Source organism: Xenopus tropicalis, chromosome 8 (assembly GCF_000004195.4).
Source record: "Xenopus tropicalis strain Nigerian chromosome 8, UCB_Xtro_10.0, whole genome shotgun sequence".
Lineage (NCBI taxonomy): Eukaryota > Metazoa > Chordata > Amphibia > Anura > Pipidae > Xenopus > Xenopus tropicalis.
The window spans coordinates 59,608,034-59,623,397 of record NC_030684.2 but is presented as its reverse complement, the minus strand read 5'-3'; the positions used below and the strand labels follow the sequence as shown (position 1 = coordinate 59,623,397).

Here is a 15,364-nt window from a genome sequence, read left to right as displayed (position 1 = left end):
GCTGTACAATGCAAGACACCGTGCTCTGGAAAGAGAAAGGCATCTGGTGTTTGGGTCAAATCCTCGACCACAACACCATCAAATCATTTGAACAATTAAAACAAGAATACAATCTCCCCAACCACTACTTATTTTGATACCTACAACTATGACATGCCCTCTCAACACAATACCCTTTAGGATACCCAACTCTTGAAACACGACCACATATCACTGCCACACAAGCAGGATATGGTAAAGGCATGATATCCAAACTATACAACATACTCCTCAACCCCAACACTATTGCACACACCGACCACTCCAAAACAGCCTGGCAAGAAAATTCCGGCCAGATTGACCAAGAGGAACGGGAAGAAGCCCTAGAGTCCCCCAAACATGCCTCCCCATACACAAGGGAACGAATAATCCAAACCTATATCCTACATAGAGCGTACTTAACACCCCTAACCATCAGGCACTTTCGATGCACCATCAGGCACTTTCGATGCCACTCAGACAATCCCAACTTCTACCACTTAATATGGACCTGCCCAATCCTCATAGACTACTGGAAACAAGTAACCCAATTCATCCATGACGTGATGGGATCCCCAGTACCACTAGACCCTAAGGTATGCCTACTGGCCATCCTTGAACACTTATACCCAAACACATACAAAAGAACAGCAATGAATGAGCTTCTCTACTTAGCCTGCAAACACATAACAAGCAAATGGCTATCAACAGAGCCCCGAACCTTAAACGGCTGGAGGACACTTGTAAACCAAGCACTCCCTTACAGAGAAATCACTTCCAGAAATAGAGGGCATCCAGAAAAACATGACAAATTTTGGGGCCCATGACTAGAAAACCCCCGTACAATAACACATTGAAAATCAATCATACACAAACGCCCACTACATAAAGGCCTAATGTCTCTGAATGACCACGGTGTCTTGCATTATTAACCCGCAACAAACCTCAGGGTTTGTCCACAAAGTATGTACAAAACTATTTATAAATATAAGATAACATAAATATGCGCCTTGTCAAATTAGGAACTACTACTGTATAAATAATGCAACTCAGATGTCAACCCTGATTATATTGTTTTTATTTGTAAAATCAACAAAAAAAGTAGCTTTTGGCAGAGAGCCCAGAAATCTTAACAAGCTATACCTGCACTTAGATACATTGTTTCTCACACTTAATTAAATAAGTGGCCTTTTGGCAGAGAGCCCAGAAAGTTAACAAGCCATACCTGCACTGAGATACAATTGTAACTAATAAACTAAACAGGTCTCCTGGGGGAACTGAGATTTTGAGTTTAAGGGCAACTTCACCTTCATTATCAAAACTGTAATAACACATAAAACAAGATTCCAAAACCCCCAGAAATGGTTTCAAACTTTAACCTGCCAAATTTAGCAAAATGGGAGTGGTATTTAGGGTGTGTGGTCGCAAATATAGGCATGGTCAAAAAAAAAGTTGTCCCTCTTTCTATTTTCCAAATGTTGGGACGTATGTAATCTGCCTAGCCTAATCTGGAGTTTTCAACCAATTAAGCCTCAGGTAGCAGAATTCCTTGGAGTGCACCTGGTGACACAGTACTATAAAATATAGTATCACCATTGATATCCTTCCAACTCTTTCTTTCGAATTTGGACAACAAAAAATATACTTCAAAGGTTTATTTATTAAAGGAACAGAATCTGGGAGTCTATAAAACCTACAGCCAAGATTCTCTGTTTTAGTCTCAACATTTGTAAATCTGGAGTGTCATTCTGCTGCCATCTACTGTCTGCTTTACTTAATACACCAATAAACAACATTTCCTTTCCCACAGTTGTCAGTTGGACAGTTTAAAGAACAAGTAAAACCAGGATAAAATCTACTAAATATATTATTCATGATGATCACTTTGCCTGCAATTATTAAAAATTTGACACCATTTTGAGAAAAAATTATATTTTTCTGTTTCAGAATATAATTGTTTTTCTGCTAAGGGCTTTTGGAACAGCTTACGTGAGGGTATTATCTATTATCCATTGAACACAGTAGACAAGAATAGCCACTGATGGACTTTAGACACATGAGTGGATGAGCTCGGCACAGCTGATAAGAAGAAAGCTACAATAAAATCAGGACAAATAAAACATCTTTGTGTGTACATGACAGAAATGCACTTAAATCTGACAGGACAGCCTGGTTTTCGTGCTGTCTGAGTCAAAACCACCTGCTGGTTTCCCCAGTTTGGAAAACTGGGCAGAACTCTCGCCACATCATAACCCAGCCCCTGCAACATTGTAGCCCCAACCCATATGATGTCACTGCCCCACCCAGTGATGTCCCGCCCCAACTCCCTGCTTGGGGTTAGCCACGGCAACCCTAGTTTGATTGTAAAACTGGTGTAAATCACAAAAATCACTTAAAATGCATAAAAACCTAAACTGTTTCACAAAAACTAATATTCACAGGGATTAGCAGGTATTTGAAAGGAAAATGGGCCAAAATGATGGTGTACAATGCAAGAAAACCTGGTTTAAAATCTGGGAAATGCTCCCATTGAAATATAATGGAACAGTAATGGACTGCAAAAAAAATTAAAATCCGGGAAAACATGAAAAGTAGAAAATTGGTGTTTGATGCAAATAGTTTGTTTAGTTAGATATAGCGTTCATTTTATGTTACTGATCTCAGGCCTCTAGAAGAAGGGCTCCTTGGGGGAAGATATTGACAAAAGATAATGTTATGTTAGATGATTGGAAATTGGGGTTTTCCAGATAAAGGATCTTTCCATAATTTGGATCTCTAAATCTCAAGTGTTGCCTCCAGGATGGAGTCATGCAGCTTAGTTACCATCAAGTACAAGGCGCTATTTTATTATTACTGACAAAAAAGATAAAAAAATTTGAATTTATTTGGTTAAAATGGAGTCTAGGAGAATTGGCCTTCCCATATTTCTGAGCTTTCTGGATAACAGGTTTCTGGGTAAGGAATAGCCAAAGCAATTTGAAGTCTGATAGTGGGCACCAATAAGTTTCCTCTTAATAGCCGACATATTTTGAAAAACACTTGGAGGCTATCTGACAAAAAATGTCCTTTTTAAATGTGTGGTTTGTCTTTAAGTTAACTTTTAATATGTTATAGAACATCCTATTCCTAGCAACTTTGCAATTGGTCTTCATTTTTTATTTTTATAATTTATGAATGATTTGCCTTCCTCTTCTGCAGCCTTTATCAAATTTGCCCTGGCTGACACTCTGCCTTTCAAAGACAGCTGTTAAGCTAAAAACCTGTTATTACCACCCTAAAACTGTTCAAAAGCCACAAAAAAAGATAGAATATGAATTACAAATAAGGTCACAGTTCATTTTTTTAGTTTTAGAGCCCCTTTAAAGGAGGGTGTAAGGGAGGATGCTGGGTCTCATCCTTTACACAGCTTGGTAGCTGTCTTGCATGAAAAGATCTGATACCTGCTATAAATGTTATGTAGCACTGACTAACCATCATTCTTATTGCACTACAAAAGCTGAGATACTATCCTGTAAAACCAATGTGTAGTGCTGTCTAGCATGTATCCAAAGTAAAGACTTGGCCTGATCTGAAGAAAGCTAAATAACCAGATCAGTGATGGTGTCCTAATTGTAGCACAGATTACTGGCATGTAGTTCTGACTTTGGCCAGAAGAGGCCAGTGTTGGGCAGCTTCCACATACTTACGTACCTTCATATTTTCGAGATGGAGGAGGAGTCTGGTGAGAGCGTTTCCTCATTGCTAATCTTTCCATAAAAGGAAATACAGTGTGAGATCCTCGGAAGGGTGACCTGTAGTCATGTGACTGCCCCAGTGCATTATTGTCTTGTGACATTGCCTAAGGTCGTTTCTGCCATTGTTATAAATCGGTGTAACTGTGATTTCAATCCCGATTAGTCGTGTTTTTGATAACTTTGCTCTGACAAATCTTAATTCGGCACAGGGAGCTGCACAATACCCCGTGGTTCCTACCGGCGTTTCCTTGGCATTGATTCATTGTAGACACGGAAGTCGTGTAAAAGCAAATGAGTTATTGTTTCACTTTGAGTGTAGCAGATGGTTTTAAAGTTACGTGGCAATAACAGCAGTATCCTCTTCTGTCCTGCTATCCTTGACTTTACGATTCTTTTGGCCGCTAAAGGGTTACAGTAGGAGATAATCCGCTTCTGTCTGGCAAACTAGGTGGCAGTGCAGAATCAAGACGGTGCTGATCACCTGATTAACATTATTGGATTACCCATGCCACCCTGTGCCGCTGTGTTGACAATTAGGGTTGCCATTTTCTTTTTATTTTACTGGCCTTTGGCTCAGGGGAGCAGGTGAGGGCAGTGGTATAAATGTCCAAATAAAAAACTTGCAAGGTCCTAGGGATAAAATAAAATTCCAAATAAAAATATGTTGGATGGGGTGTCTGGACTGGAGGGTCTGCTTCCTCTATTGTTGCATGGTCCCCTTCCTTCCATCAGCTCTTGCATCCCCATGCCTGCTCAAATATAAATCCCCACTCCCCACCCACTCTAAAGGTGGCCATACACGCACAGATATTATCGGTGCGTGTATGGTATGTCGGCGAGTCGACCGATATCGCAGGAAGCTGCTGATATCGGACGACTCGCCGATCGGACCAGTTGGAAAATTTTGATCGGGCACCATAGAAGGCGCCTGACCAAAATTCTCCCTTCAGATCTGAATCGGCAGAAGGAGGTAGAAATCCTATTGTTTCTACCTCCTTACCTACAGTGCTAGAATAGATTGCATGGTGTGTGAGATGTGATGCCAGTTTGTACATGACCAGCCAACATTAGTGTGGAAGTTGTAGCTGGGGAGGTGGGGAGGACTGATACCTATAAAAGTATCATTAGTAAATTCATTCATAAGTAATGTCAAATGAAAAATAATCTTAAAATATCTTTTTTTAGATTTACTGTGCAACAATATGACTAAATATCCAATCTGACAATTTGCCAGCTGAAACTTGTTGAGAACATAGAAGCCAATGGCAGATGTCCCTTCTCTGGAAGATCCTTCTTTGCTTCAATACTTTAGAGGTTTTCAGATTTTTGATGCTATTTTTTTGTGCAACAATTCAAAAAAAGTAGAGGTTTTTGTACGACAATTAAAAAAAGTTGCAGTTTTGCAACTTTTTCAAACGCCTACTTTTTCAGTTCAAACTTTTAAGTACATATCAGACATTCGTGGAAATGAGTTTATTGATATTTCTGAAAAGGAAAACATGAGAAATATTCAGTTTTAGTAGATTTGCCCCTAAAACTCAAAATAACTTTTTTTAATGTGAATTGTAATAACATGCTAAAAGTGTGTTTAAGGTATTTACTGGTCTGCTTGGTACAAGCAAACATCTGATTGGCTGCTATTGGGTTGCTTGGAAGGGGACCACAGTTAGCCCCTGTTATTACATTGAACCTAGGAATGAATGGAGCTGCTTTTGGTAACTTTCCATTGACGGCAGTGTTTGGCAAGGCTATCCACAGTGCTTCCCACTGCAGTCAAGGGAAAGGAGACCAATAGGGATTAAGTGCAATATCAATTTATTAGGTAATAGGTTCACATAAATGCACTTTTTAAAATCTGCTTCTCACTACTCATAGGACTCCATACGCTTAGCAGTCCTATAAAACACCCAGAGTTAAAATTCCTCTGCAGCCTGCAAGAAACTTTCTGCTTGAGAAGAATGTTTCCCAAAGGTCACAGTCAGTGCCTGTGAGGTAACTACCGCAACTGTTCATGTGTCGATAAAGCACGGTGCCCTTGGCTACAATGTGAAACCACCTTCCTTCAGCTGAACTTTTGTACAGTAACACACAGAACAGGTTTACCTGAAACTGGGATGTAATATAAGCATTATTCTGTTGCACTGATTTATTTCACATATATTTCTTTGATTTGTCTCTATGACCTTGGGGTGTTATGAAAGATAATAATACTGAGCACATTTGATTAGTGGCAGATTTTTAGTTCAGTATAAACTGAATAGAGCACAGACGCAGTACTTTTCTTGCCCCTCCAGAAGGAGGAAGGAAATAATACAACTTTAGAATGATGAAATGTATAATAATTGAGGGAACATGTAAAACTCAGTTTGTTGCAGACATTAGGGCTCATTTGGGGCCATATATTCAGTTGTGGTTGCACAATCATATTGCGTCAAAAATTGCTCCTGGCACTTCTGTATAGTTGTGCTCAGTGCCAACCTGGGGCTAACACTACCTTGAGAGACTTTTTAGCCCCAGGGTTTCTAGAGCAGCCTACGTCAACACAGCGAACTTGTGCCTGAAGATTTGGCGCAGTCATAGCTATGCCACACAGTACTGGAAGGGACAGCTCCTGGTAAAGCGCACATGAAATGGCCCTCATATTAATGCACTGACTTCAATTGGGTCAGGTACATCAATACCCTGTTGCCAAAATTTGTCTGGAATTGTGGGGGAAAAAGCTGCAGTGGGTTAAAAATATAGCGACTTGAACCAAAAATTTTTACATTACAGTCTAGACTTGCAAGCTTTGTGTGGCAGTAGTACAAGCACTTTTTACAGGCAACAAATGTCCGATGAGCTGTTCTACTAGGGCTATATTGGGAATGCTATATAAAACATTGGGGCTGTTTGTTACCAAATATTTGTGCTACTTTTACACATGACAATTAAGTTGCTCAGAATATCCCTGTGTGCCATCATTCTATAGAAAGGGAAAAGTAGTTAAATAGTAATAACCTTCAGCGCCAGTTGGCCTGTCCATAGTGTTGCCACCAAATAATGGTCTTCCCATATTTCTATCTCTGTAACCTATTAATAGCATTGGACTTTAAGTGTCATTTTTACCGGCCAGGCTGGTAACATACCGCCCAGATTTCAAGCCTACCAGCCCATAATAATGACTGTAGTGTAGCACGGTAATGAGAACATGCACCATTGTAAAACTCTAATTTAGCAATGGGTTTTCCAAGCACACAATGTCCTACATATATTCCTGAAGGGCACATGCCAACTATTTGTTATCTGGTTTAAACCTGCCCCTGGCCAGGGAATGCCTGTAGAACAGGTCTCAAGAATCCAGCTTCAGCAAGCAACAATTACAGCTCCCAGCCTACTGGACTGTGTAACTGTTACTTTCATTGTAAATGTGATGTGTTGAAAATTAAAAAAATGGGACCTAGAAAAATATAAAATGACAGTAACTGCCTCAATAAAGTGGGCAATTCTGTTTGTACAGTGAGAGACATGGCATTACTGTATGTCATTGTACTGTATTGTCATTGTATGTCATTGCTGAGTGGGTGCACAGTCCTGCACAGGGGACATCCATTTTTATCATTCTAAAAATCTTTTATTTTAAGATGGCCAGGAAGGAAATACATCGCCCAAGTTTGCAATAAAACAGAAGGCACGTGTGCACTGTGTGTCTCTTCATTCTGAAAATCAAATCTCATTCACAGGACCTGGACAAGATATGGTACCATTTAGGCAGGGCTCTATGGGATCCCAAATAATTGGTATGGGAAACAGATTTATCTTATGGAAGTAAGAGATTTAAAAGGGTATGTGGCTGCTGTAGGTGTCCTTATGTCCCAATATACTGTAAATAATGTAATTATTACTTTATAATGTAAATAAAGTAATGCTCATGCTCACCAGATTTTACAGCTTCTTGAGCCAATAGATGGATAATGCTACAGACACTGCTGGTATCAGATATAATATCCAGGAGAGGGGCACACGATCAGATGGGGGCATATCATATTATGGGATACCATAATGGGTAATCCAGGCAATTCCTCCAGAGGTCTCTTGTCTTAGATTTAAAAAAACATATAATTTACAGGGTATTAAAGATCAGTGATTACCCACCCTTCCCCTTGGGGGTCAGAGCAATGGGAGCTGATCCTAAAGATGGGCATTAATAATAAGATTTTTACCTGATTTGGACACCAACAATCTAGGCCAAACCAGAATCTAGTTGTTTAGCCCCCAGTGAGAGAACTGCATCAATAACATTTTAAACAGAATGCCCAACTGATATCTAGGTGAAATGAGCAGGACCTCCCAAGGGCCCCAAGCAAGGGCCAAATTATCTGCTGACGCAGTCTAGATGGGCAGAATTGGTAGCTTTTATCGGTCTATATATGGCCATCTTAAGGCATACAGAACACATTTTAATTCACTACCAGTTTTTCAGCTGGCAGAGAAGAGCCCAAATCCTTTATTTTTCATGTATTTTAATGTGAAGCATGTTGCAGCACTGTAACTGGTGCTGTTCAGCTCAGTAGCACCATATACAAGAATGCTAGAAAAAGGTAAATATTAGTGGCCAGATATGCAGTTAAATATCAAACAGGATATCTGAAGAAAAGTTTTAATAAACGGAAACGTTAAATAATTAAGGGCAAAGACACGTCGTTTTAAAAATGCACGGTGACCAATTGATGTGCAGCAAATCTCTGCCCGATTAGTCAACTTGTACAGCAGTACATGGCGGCTAAATCACAGTGATTAGTCACCATGATTGTAGTCACAGTGACTAATTTCCCCATGTGTCTTTACCCTAAGAGAGAAATAGCTAACATTTCATTTTTGGGGGGAGCAACCTTTTTTTGAGAATGAAGAATTGGGTATTGTTAGAGATGTCACATGAAGCATTTTTGTTTCTAAAAAGACACTATTTATAGTAATGCTGTCCTTAAAGTGACCTACCCAATGAAATAACCAGAGCCATGACAGCTGTCTTTCACATCAATTGCCTGTTTTCTAAACTAGACCTGAGAGGACACACTCATGAGTCAAGGGGGCCTTATATATAGGAATACGGTCATGGGAAAACATGTTTTTTTCAAAATGCATTAGTTAATAGAGCTTCTCCAGTAGAATCCTGCATTGAAAAAAAATTTCCATTGAAAAAAATTTATTTTGCTATTTCACATGGGGCTAGTCATAGTCTTCATTTCCCAGGGTGCTACAGCCATGTGACCTGTGCTATAATAAACATCAGTCACACTTTACTGCTGAGCTGCAAGTTAGAGTGATATCACCCACCCCCTTCCCCCGCAGCCGATCAGCAGAACAATGGGAAGGGAGGAGGGAGCTCCCAGTAGATATCAGAATAGCACTCAATAGCAAGAAATCCAAGTCTGGCTTGGGACTCGTCCAGTTACATGGGAGCAGGAGAAACAATAGGTTACCTGAAAGCAGCTCTAATGTGTAGCAAAGGGTCCTTCTGAAAGCTCAGGCACAATGCACTGGCTGCCTACACACCAATATTACAACTAAAAAAAAGTGTAATTTAGAAATAAAAAGTACACTATAAAAATCACAACAGTTGCATCTATTAATGGATTGCAGCGCTGATGCCTACAAGAGATACTGCAATAAGCTGCAATAAATACTTATTATTGAGGGATGCATAAAAATATTCCCGTGTCCTGTCTGTACCACATCTATTTTATTGCAGGCTCATTTACACACAAATTACTAACTGGTGCAAAGATTTGCATCTGGAATAATGTTATATTGTGGGTTGTACTTGCTTTCTTTTGCCTCTTTGTAACTGGGGTGAAATTGGATATTACAGAGCAGAAAGTGGTTACATTGGTAGTTTAAGGCCAAAAAGAAGAGATTGAAATAAAAGATATTATGAATCTATGTTACCATTTGGGACACCACTGTCTTTAGTAGTACCAAATAAGGGTAACTTTGAAGGACCCCACACATAATGGGGCTCTACAGTGTTGCAGCTGTATGTAGATAACAGTGTGAATTAGCAAGCATACTAGTGCAAAATGGAGAATGAATGGTAACAAGGCAACAGTTGAGAACAATGTGAAAATGTGTAAAAAAATGTTGCTTAGCCTATAGCCCTTTATTTGTTGCTGATGTTCAGCCCTCTGTAGCCCTAATAGGAAAAAGCAGTGAAACTCAGATGATACTAGGAGTGGTAGTTCAACAAGTTGCCATAGGTAATAGGGGCCCTGCAATACCAAAGGCACCATCTGTACTACAGGCAGACCTGGCCTGGGACACAAATGCTTCCAACTGTTTTACCAGATCACAGCTAAAAAAAATGTCGTACCTGGGGGTTCCAGATAGCCCTGTAGTAAGGCCACATGGCATGTTACAGCGAGTTCATATAAACTATTTTGTAGCCACTTAGGCCCAGCACTTAAGCAGTTAAATGAAATGCGTGAGCTCTGCTGTTGTTACAATTGACCTTGTGCATACACACATCCATAGCACATCCTGTAATTCATGGAACTGAACTTGCAGACACCTGCCTACTGAAACATTGCATACATATATAGAAATATATCTATAGATATATATATAAAAACATACTCAAAAGTCTTAAGTTCTGCAAAGCTGAAAACCGAAAATTCTGTTCTCTCGGTCACCCTTTATGATTTACAGTAGTAATGTTTTTACTACTATAGCTACTGCCTGGCAACTGCCTGTGGAGATTTGCATGTAGATATCTGCAGTCTGCCTTCGTTTTGAAGGAGTTAAGGATTCTACGTGTGCTACTTCCTGGGCTGGTTCCACCTCAGCCAATAGCGAGCAGCCTTACAGCTGGAATGATGACAGCTCCGTAGAGGTCATGCTGCAGTGTGTAGTACGGCTGGAAGGAGCAGGCCTGGAAAGCGCCTAGAAGAGAAACTTAGGCCTCAGCAACTTTCACTTTTACTGCTGTCCTTTATGTAACTGTACATGACCTTCCGTGGATGGCAGGACCTCCCGACTGCTCACTGCAGGAAATGGCCATTACATTGTGTAGATTTCTGCCCTTTTAACTGAGCAAAACCCTGGTTTACTGAAGGGAATTGTACTGTTTAGCTAATGTACTGTGAGGTACGCCTGCAATTTAACTGAGAACACATTCATTTCAGAGAAACCAAGGGTATTATGGTTATCAGGGTTTGATAAATTACAGAAATATTTCCATTAATTTTTTTTCAGCAGTTTTACTGAAGCACATTTATGTTGTGGGTAGTCACTTACTACTGTATTCTTTTGGGTCCCATTAGTTTCTTCAATTCATTGAATAGTGTGGTTTATATTACCACCCTTGTTTTTCAGCTAGCAGGTAATGCATAGTAACATAAAGGGTACACCTCCCCTCTATACAGACACATTTTATAATCTGTGTAACTACAAATTGCATAACCATGGTAGATTTTTTTACCCTAGCTCCAATATGTAAATGACAATGTCTATTTGTAGGCATGCTTCCTTAAACAAAATGTATGCCGTGTGTCTGACTGGGAAGCTAGTAACCTGCTAATGGCACGTGACACACAGAATGCTTGCCATTTATTGCTACACCAAATGTAGAACTCATTGGCAGCAAGGGACTAAGCCGGGCCAGCAATCAGCTGCTTGTTAGCATGCACTTTGTCCAGATCTAGTTTCTAACACCCTCACAGTTATGACATGCCAGATTTGCTTTGCTTATGAACCTGCCAAGATTGCTGTGGAAGTTCTGCAGAGAATGCTCAAACCTCATTAATGTAAATGCTCAAAAACTTCAACCAAATTGCTGTGCAAAATACAATGTCTACTGATCTGTTTTTATCCAGAGCAGCTGGATTTTAAGTATAATGTTCAATACCATAGGGCAGGGGGGCTTTATTTGGTAGTAAATCTGTTTTTTTTATTCAAACTAAATTTACCACCAGGTCATGAATTCAAAAATAACTAGCTGGTTTTGGGGCACTGAGAGCAACATCCAAGGGGTTGGTGAGCAACATGTTGCTCACAAGCCACTGGTTGGATCACTGCCATAGGGGATGTTATGATCCCTGACAAGTTGCACTACAGTTCAAGACTTCAGCTACAATTATCTTGCTTGGCTTGAAGGGAAGATACATCCTTAGGACATTATTGAAGGTTAAAATAAGATAACCATGGAATGCTCTGAACCCATAGCCTTTTTGTGCCTTGATCACATGAGATTTTAGTGGAAGTGACAACTGTAATTTACCAAGCGATGTCTTCCTTATTAGAGGAAGGATCAACAAAGGGCAGGAGGGTTTTACCATGACATATGGTGACTAAATAGCAACACACAGAACATGAGCATTCCTGCAACATTGACCAGCCACTAACAGCCTATCATTTTTGCTTTCTTTCAGCTCTGTATAATACATACTCAGTTGGGTATACAAGCCATAGAGAAACCCCACAATCCCTCTAGCTCCTAAAATGCATGTCTTAAGGAGTTATAGTTTAACATCTGAGCAAGGTCTGAAGTAGTTTTTTTTGCCCAAGTCTCTTGTTTGAAGTGAAAAACTCAGCTGGACTCCTCATTTGAAGAAGTCAGGATATACTTCCCACTCCCGCCAACTCACCTTAACCAGTGGAGGACAGCCCAGTCTTAGAAAGAGTGCCTAAAGTGTTTAGATCTTGTAACTTTAAGCTCCTCCCCAAACATTTGAATAAACAGGCAGCACAGAAATAGATCCGTATTTTTTATTTCCTCAAACCTAAGTTACTTAAAAACATGAATGACTGAAATAAAAAATAAAGGAGCGTTGAGTCCCACTGAATCAGCCTGTCACTGCCAAAGGGCCAAAAACTGCCAAGGAGGCACAGTTGCAGGCACTAAAAGCAGTAAGAGACTTAAAGGGAATGATTTATTAATGTGGAAAGCTGGTGAGATGTAATAGAACTGATCCCAAAATACCAGCCAGTAAAGATTACCAGCTATATTTTATAAATAAGGGTGTGTTTGACAAAAAAAAATAAAGAAGGTCCATGAATGTTCAAGGTATGTTACATAATACAGCATGCCAGGTCACAGACATCTCAACAAGGACAAGTTTAGATGTATTTCTTCAGCTCATCATACAACACCAGCACAAAAGCGCCACCCATTCCTCTGAGAACATTGGACCAGGCACCCTTGAAGAAAGCCCTGCTGCCCTCATCCCGTGCAATCTTCCTCCAGCAGTCAATTGTTCCACTGTACATGATGTCAGCTGCAAAAGAAATAAGCTATTAAGTATTAAAGAATAAAAACAGACATTACCTAGATTAAAGGCCAAAAAGGCGTCTATCTTGTAGAACTAGTAACAGCTCAGTCTAGAACTCTGGAAGTGCTGTAGTTCACCTGCATGCCAACCACTGGCTTATTCACATATCCAGGTTGGTAGCTTAGCATTACCCACTTTCATGAAGTAAGACTTTAGCTGAAGGAATATCCAAGTTTGTAAACAAACATTATCCTTCAATGTTTCACCCTCTCGCTGCTTCAAGCATACTAGGAAGCCAAGACCAACAGCTTGGAAACCAGGGAACTAGATGTCCCCAAACATACTGCCTTATTACAGTAGAACACATTCAAACTCACCTCCTTTCCTTCCAGACTGCATCATCATACGACGACGTACTGTGTCAAATGGATAGGAGACAAATCCAGCTACCGCTGTTACAGTCTGAGCAATCATCCAGCTGATGATAATGTGTGTGTTCTTGGGATCTGGAAGCATACCTGGGGAAAGAAACAAGCTTAGTAGCTAGAATTACTAATAATGCTAAACAATGTTTAAGCTGCCGAACTAAACCTGGCCCTCACCTTTAGCTGTATCATAGATGCCAAAATAAGCAGCTCTGTAGATGATGATGCCCTGAACAGATACGTTGAATCCCTGGTACAAGCCCTTGATCCCATCAGATCTGGAGATCTTAACTAAGCAATCACCAAGGCCCTTGAACTCTCTCTCAGCATTGCCTTTGCCCACATCAGCTGCTAGACGGGTACGGGCAAAGTCAAGGGGGTAGACAAAGCAGAGGGAGGTTGCCCCAGCAGCACCACCAGAAGCAAGGTTGCCAGCAAAGTAGCGCCAGAACTGGGTCTTCTTGTCTACATTGTCCAGGAAGATCTTCTTGTACTTGTCTTTGAAGGCGAAGTTGAGGGCCTGGGTTGGGAAATAACGGATCACGTTGGCAAGGTTACCACGCCAAAAAGACATGAAACCCTGTTCTTTGGGGATTCTGACAACACAGTCCATGATGCCCTTGTAGTGCTTGTCTGCGGTGATCTGTTTGCTTGCATGTTGGACCTGGCAAAAAATATAAACAAAATGTAATACATTCAGCACTATTAGCTTAGGATAGGTATGTACATTAGACTACATTTGCTTTGGAAGGTAGTTAAACGTACATATAGACAAAACCATTTACTAAATTTAAAGGCAGTAGAGTTGCCTTTACCGTATGAGTAATAGCTGGGCTCCCGTACTACCTAGGCCGTGCCGACTCAACTCCTTGCCCCGCCCACTGCTGAGCTGCTCAAAATGGTGATGTGCTTCCCATTCATTGTGCCGGCACTGAGCACGTGGTACAGGAGGAAGGGGGGGGGAAGGGCAGGGAGAATCCCGGGAAGTCATTACACAAGCGCAACGATCAGCAGTAAGGAATAAGTCATTGAAGGGGATGGGGAAGCCCACACTGCGGCCTTGTAGCTGCAGTGTCGCTTTTTCTCAAAAAAGCACAGCCGGAAAGGCTTGCAGACGGCCTATAAGCGGCCTTTACAGTTTACAAGCCAGTAACTGGACGTGACCGAACTAATGCGGGGGCCTAGATCATAGCGCGAATTCTGTAAAACAAAGGGGACTTTATTCTGCCGCGCATTAGTACAGGTATGTTATTAAGCAGCGCCCTTTGTTGCGCCGCTCAGCCACCCCGCGCCCCGGATTCCCGGAAGCAGTCTCCTTGCTGCGACCTTGGCCAATATCACTTAGCCACAGGATCAAAAGAGCTGCACTTGTACGAATAACCACAGAGCCTTCTTTAACTGTAGTAACTAATGGCCAGCCATACAAGGTCAAAGGTCGCGGCAAAGGGAAGGGCAGCTCCCAAAACCGCAGTCACTGGCAGTGACATTCTACTTACAGACCGGCACCATTAACAGCGTATTCCAATACCATCTACCCATAATACCGAGGCCCGTAAGAGCCAAAAACCTTTAAATACTACCCGACTACAACCGGCAGATTTAAATAAAAATGCAGACAGCCTTAATTACTTGCAATGATAGTCGGACCCATGGCGAAGAGTATCCGTTTTACATTAAGGCAGTTACCTTGGGCGCTCTGCCTTGTAACAAGGGCTGTCGAAAATTGTAGCCCAGTATTACCCTAAGAGGGAGCAGGAGGCCAACAGATCCCATTCCCGCCCTGCACTTACTTGCAGTAGAAGCTTGACTCTTTCAATAGGTGCTACAGCGGTCTTGGAGATAGCTGCGGCCACACCGCCGGCCAAGAAGTCCTTGGCAAAAGAGATGGCTGCGTCAGTCATGGTGATGCCGGTGTTACGTTAGCAGATGCTAGGCTCAAGAAGCA

General features: G+C 41.1%; 1 protein-coding gene across 1 annotated transcript; it reads right to left on the bottom strand.

The window, feature by feature from the left end:
* Nucleotides 1–12,477: 12,477 nt before the first annotated feature.
* Nucleotides 12,478–15,364, bottom strand: slc25a5 (solute carrier family 25 (mitochondrial carrier; adenine nucleotide translocator), member 5). The gene is given in 4 exon segments (NM_203582.1): nucleotides 12,478–13,000; nucleotides 13,372–13,512; nucleotides 13,597–14,083; nucleotides 15,210–15,364. Coding segments are annotated over 4 exon segments (897 nt in total). The 5' UTR covers nucleotides 15,321–15,364; the 3' UTR covers nucleotides 12,478–12,842.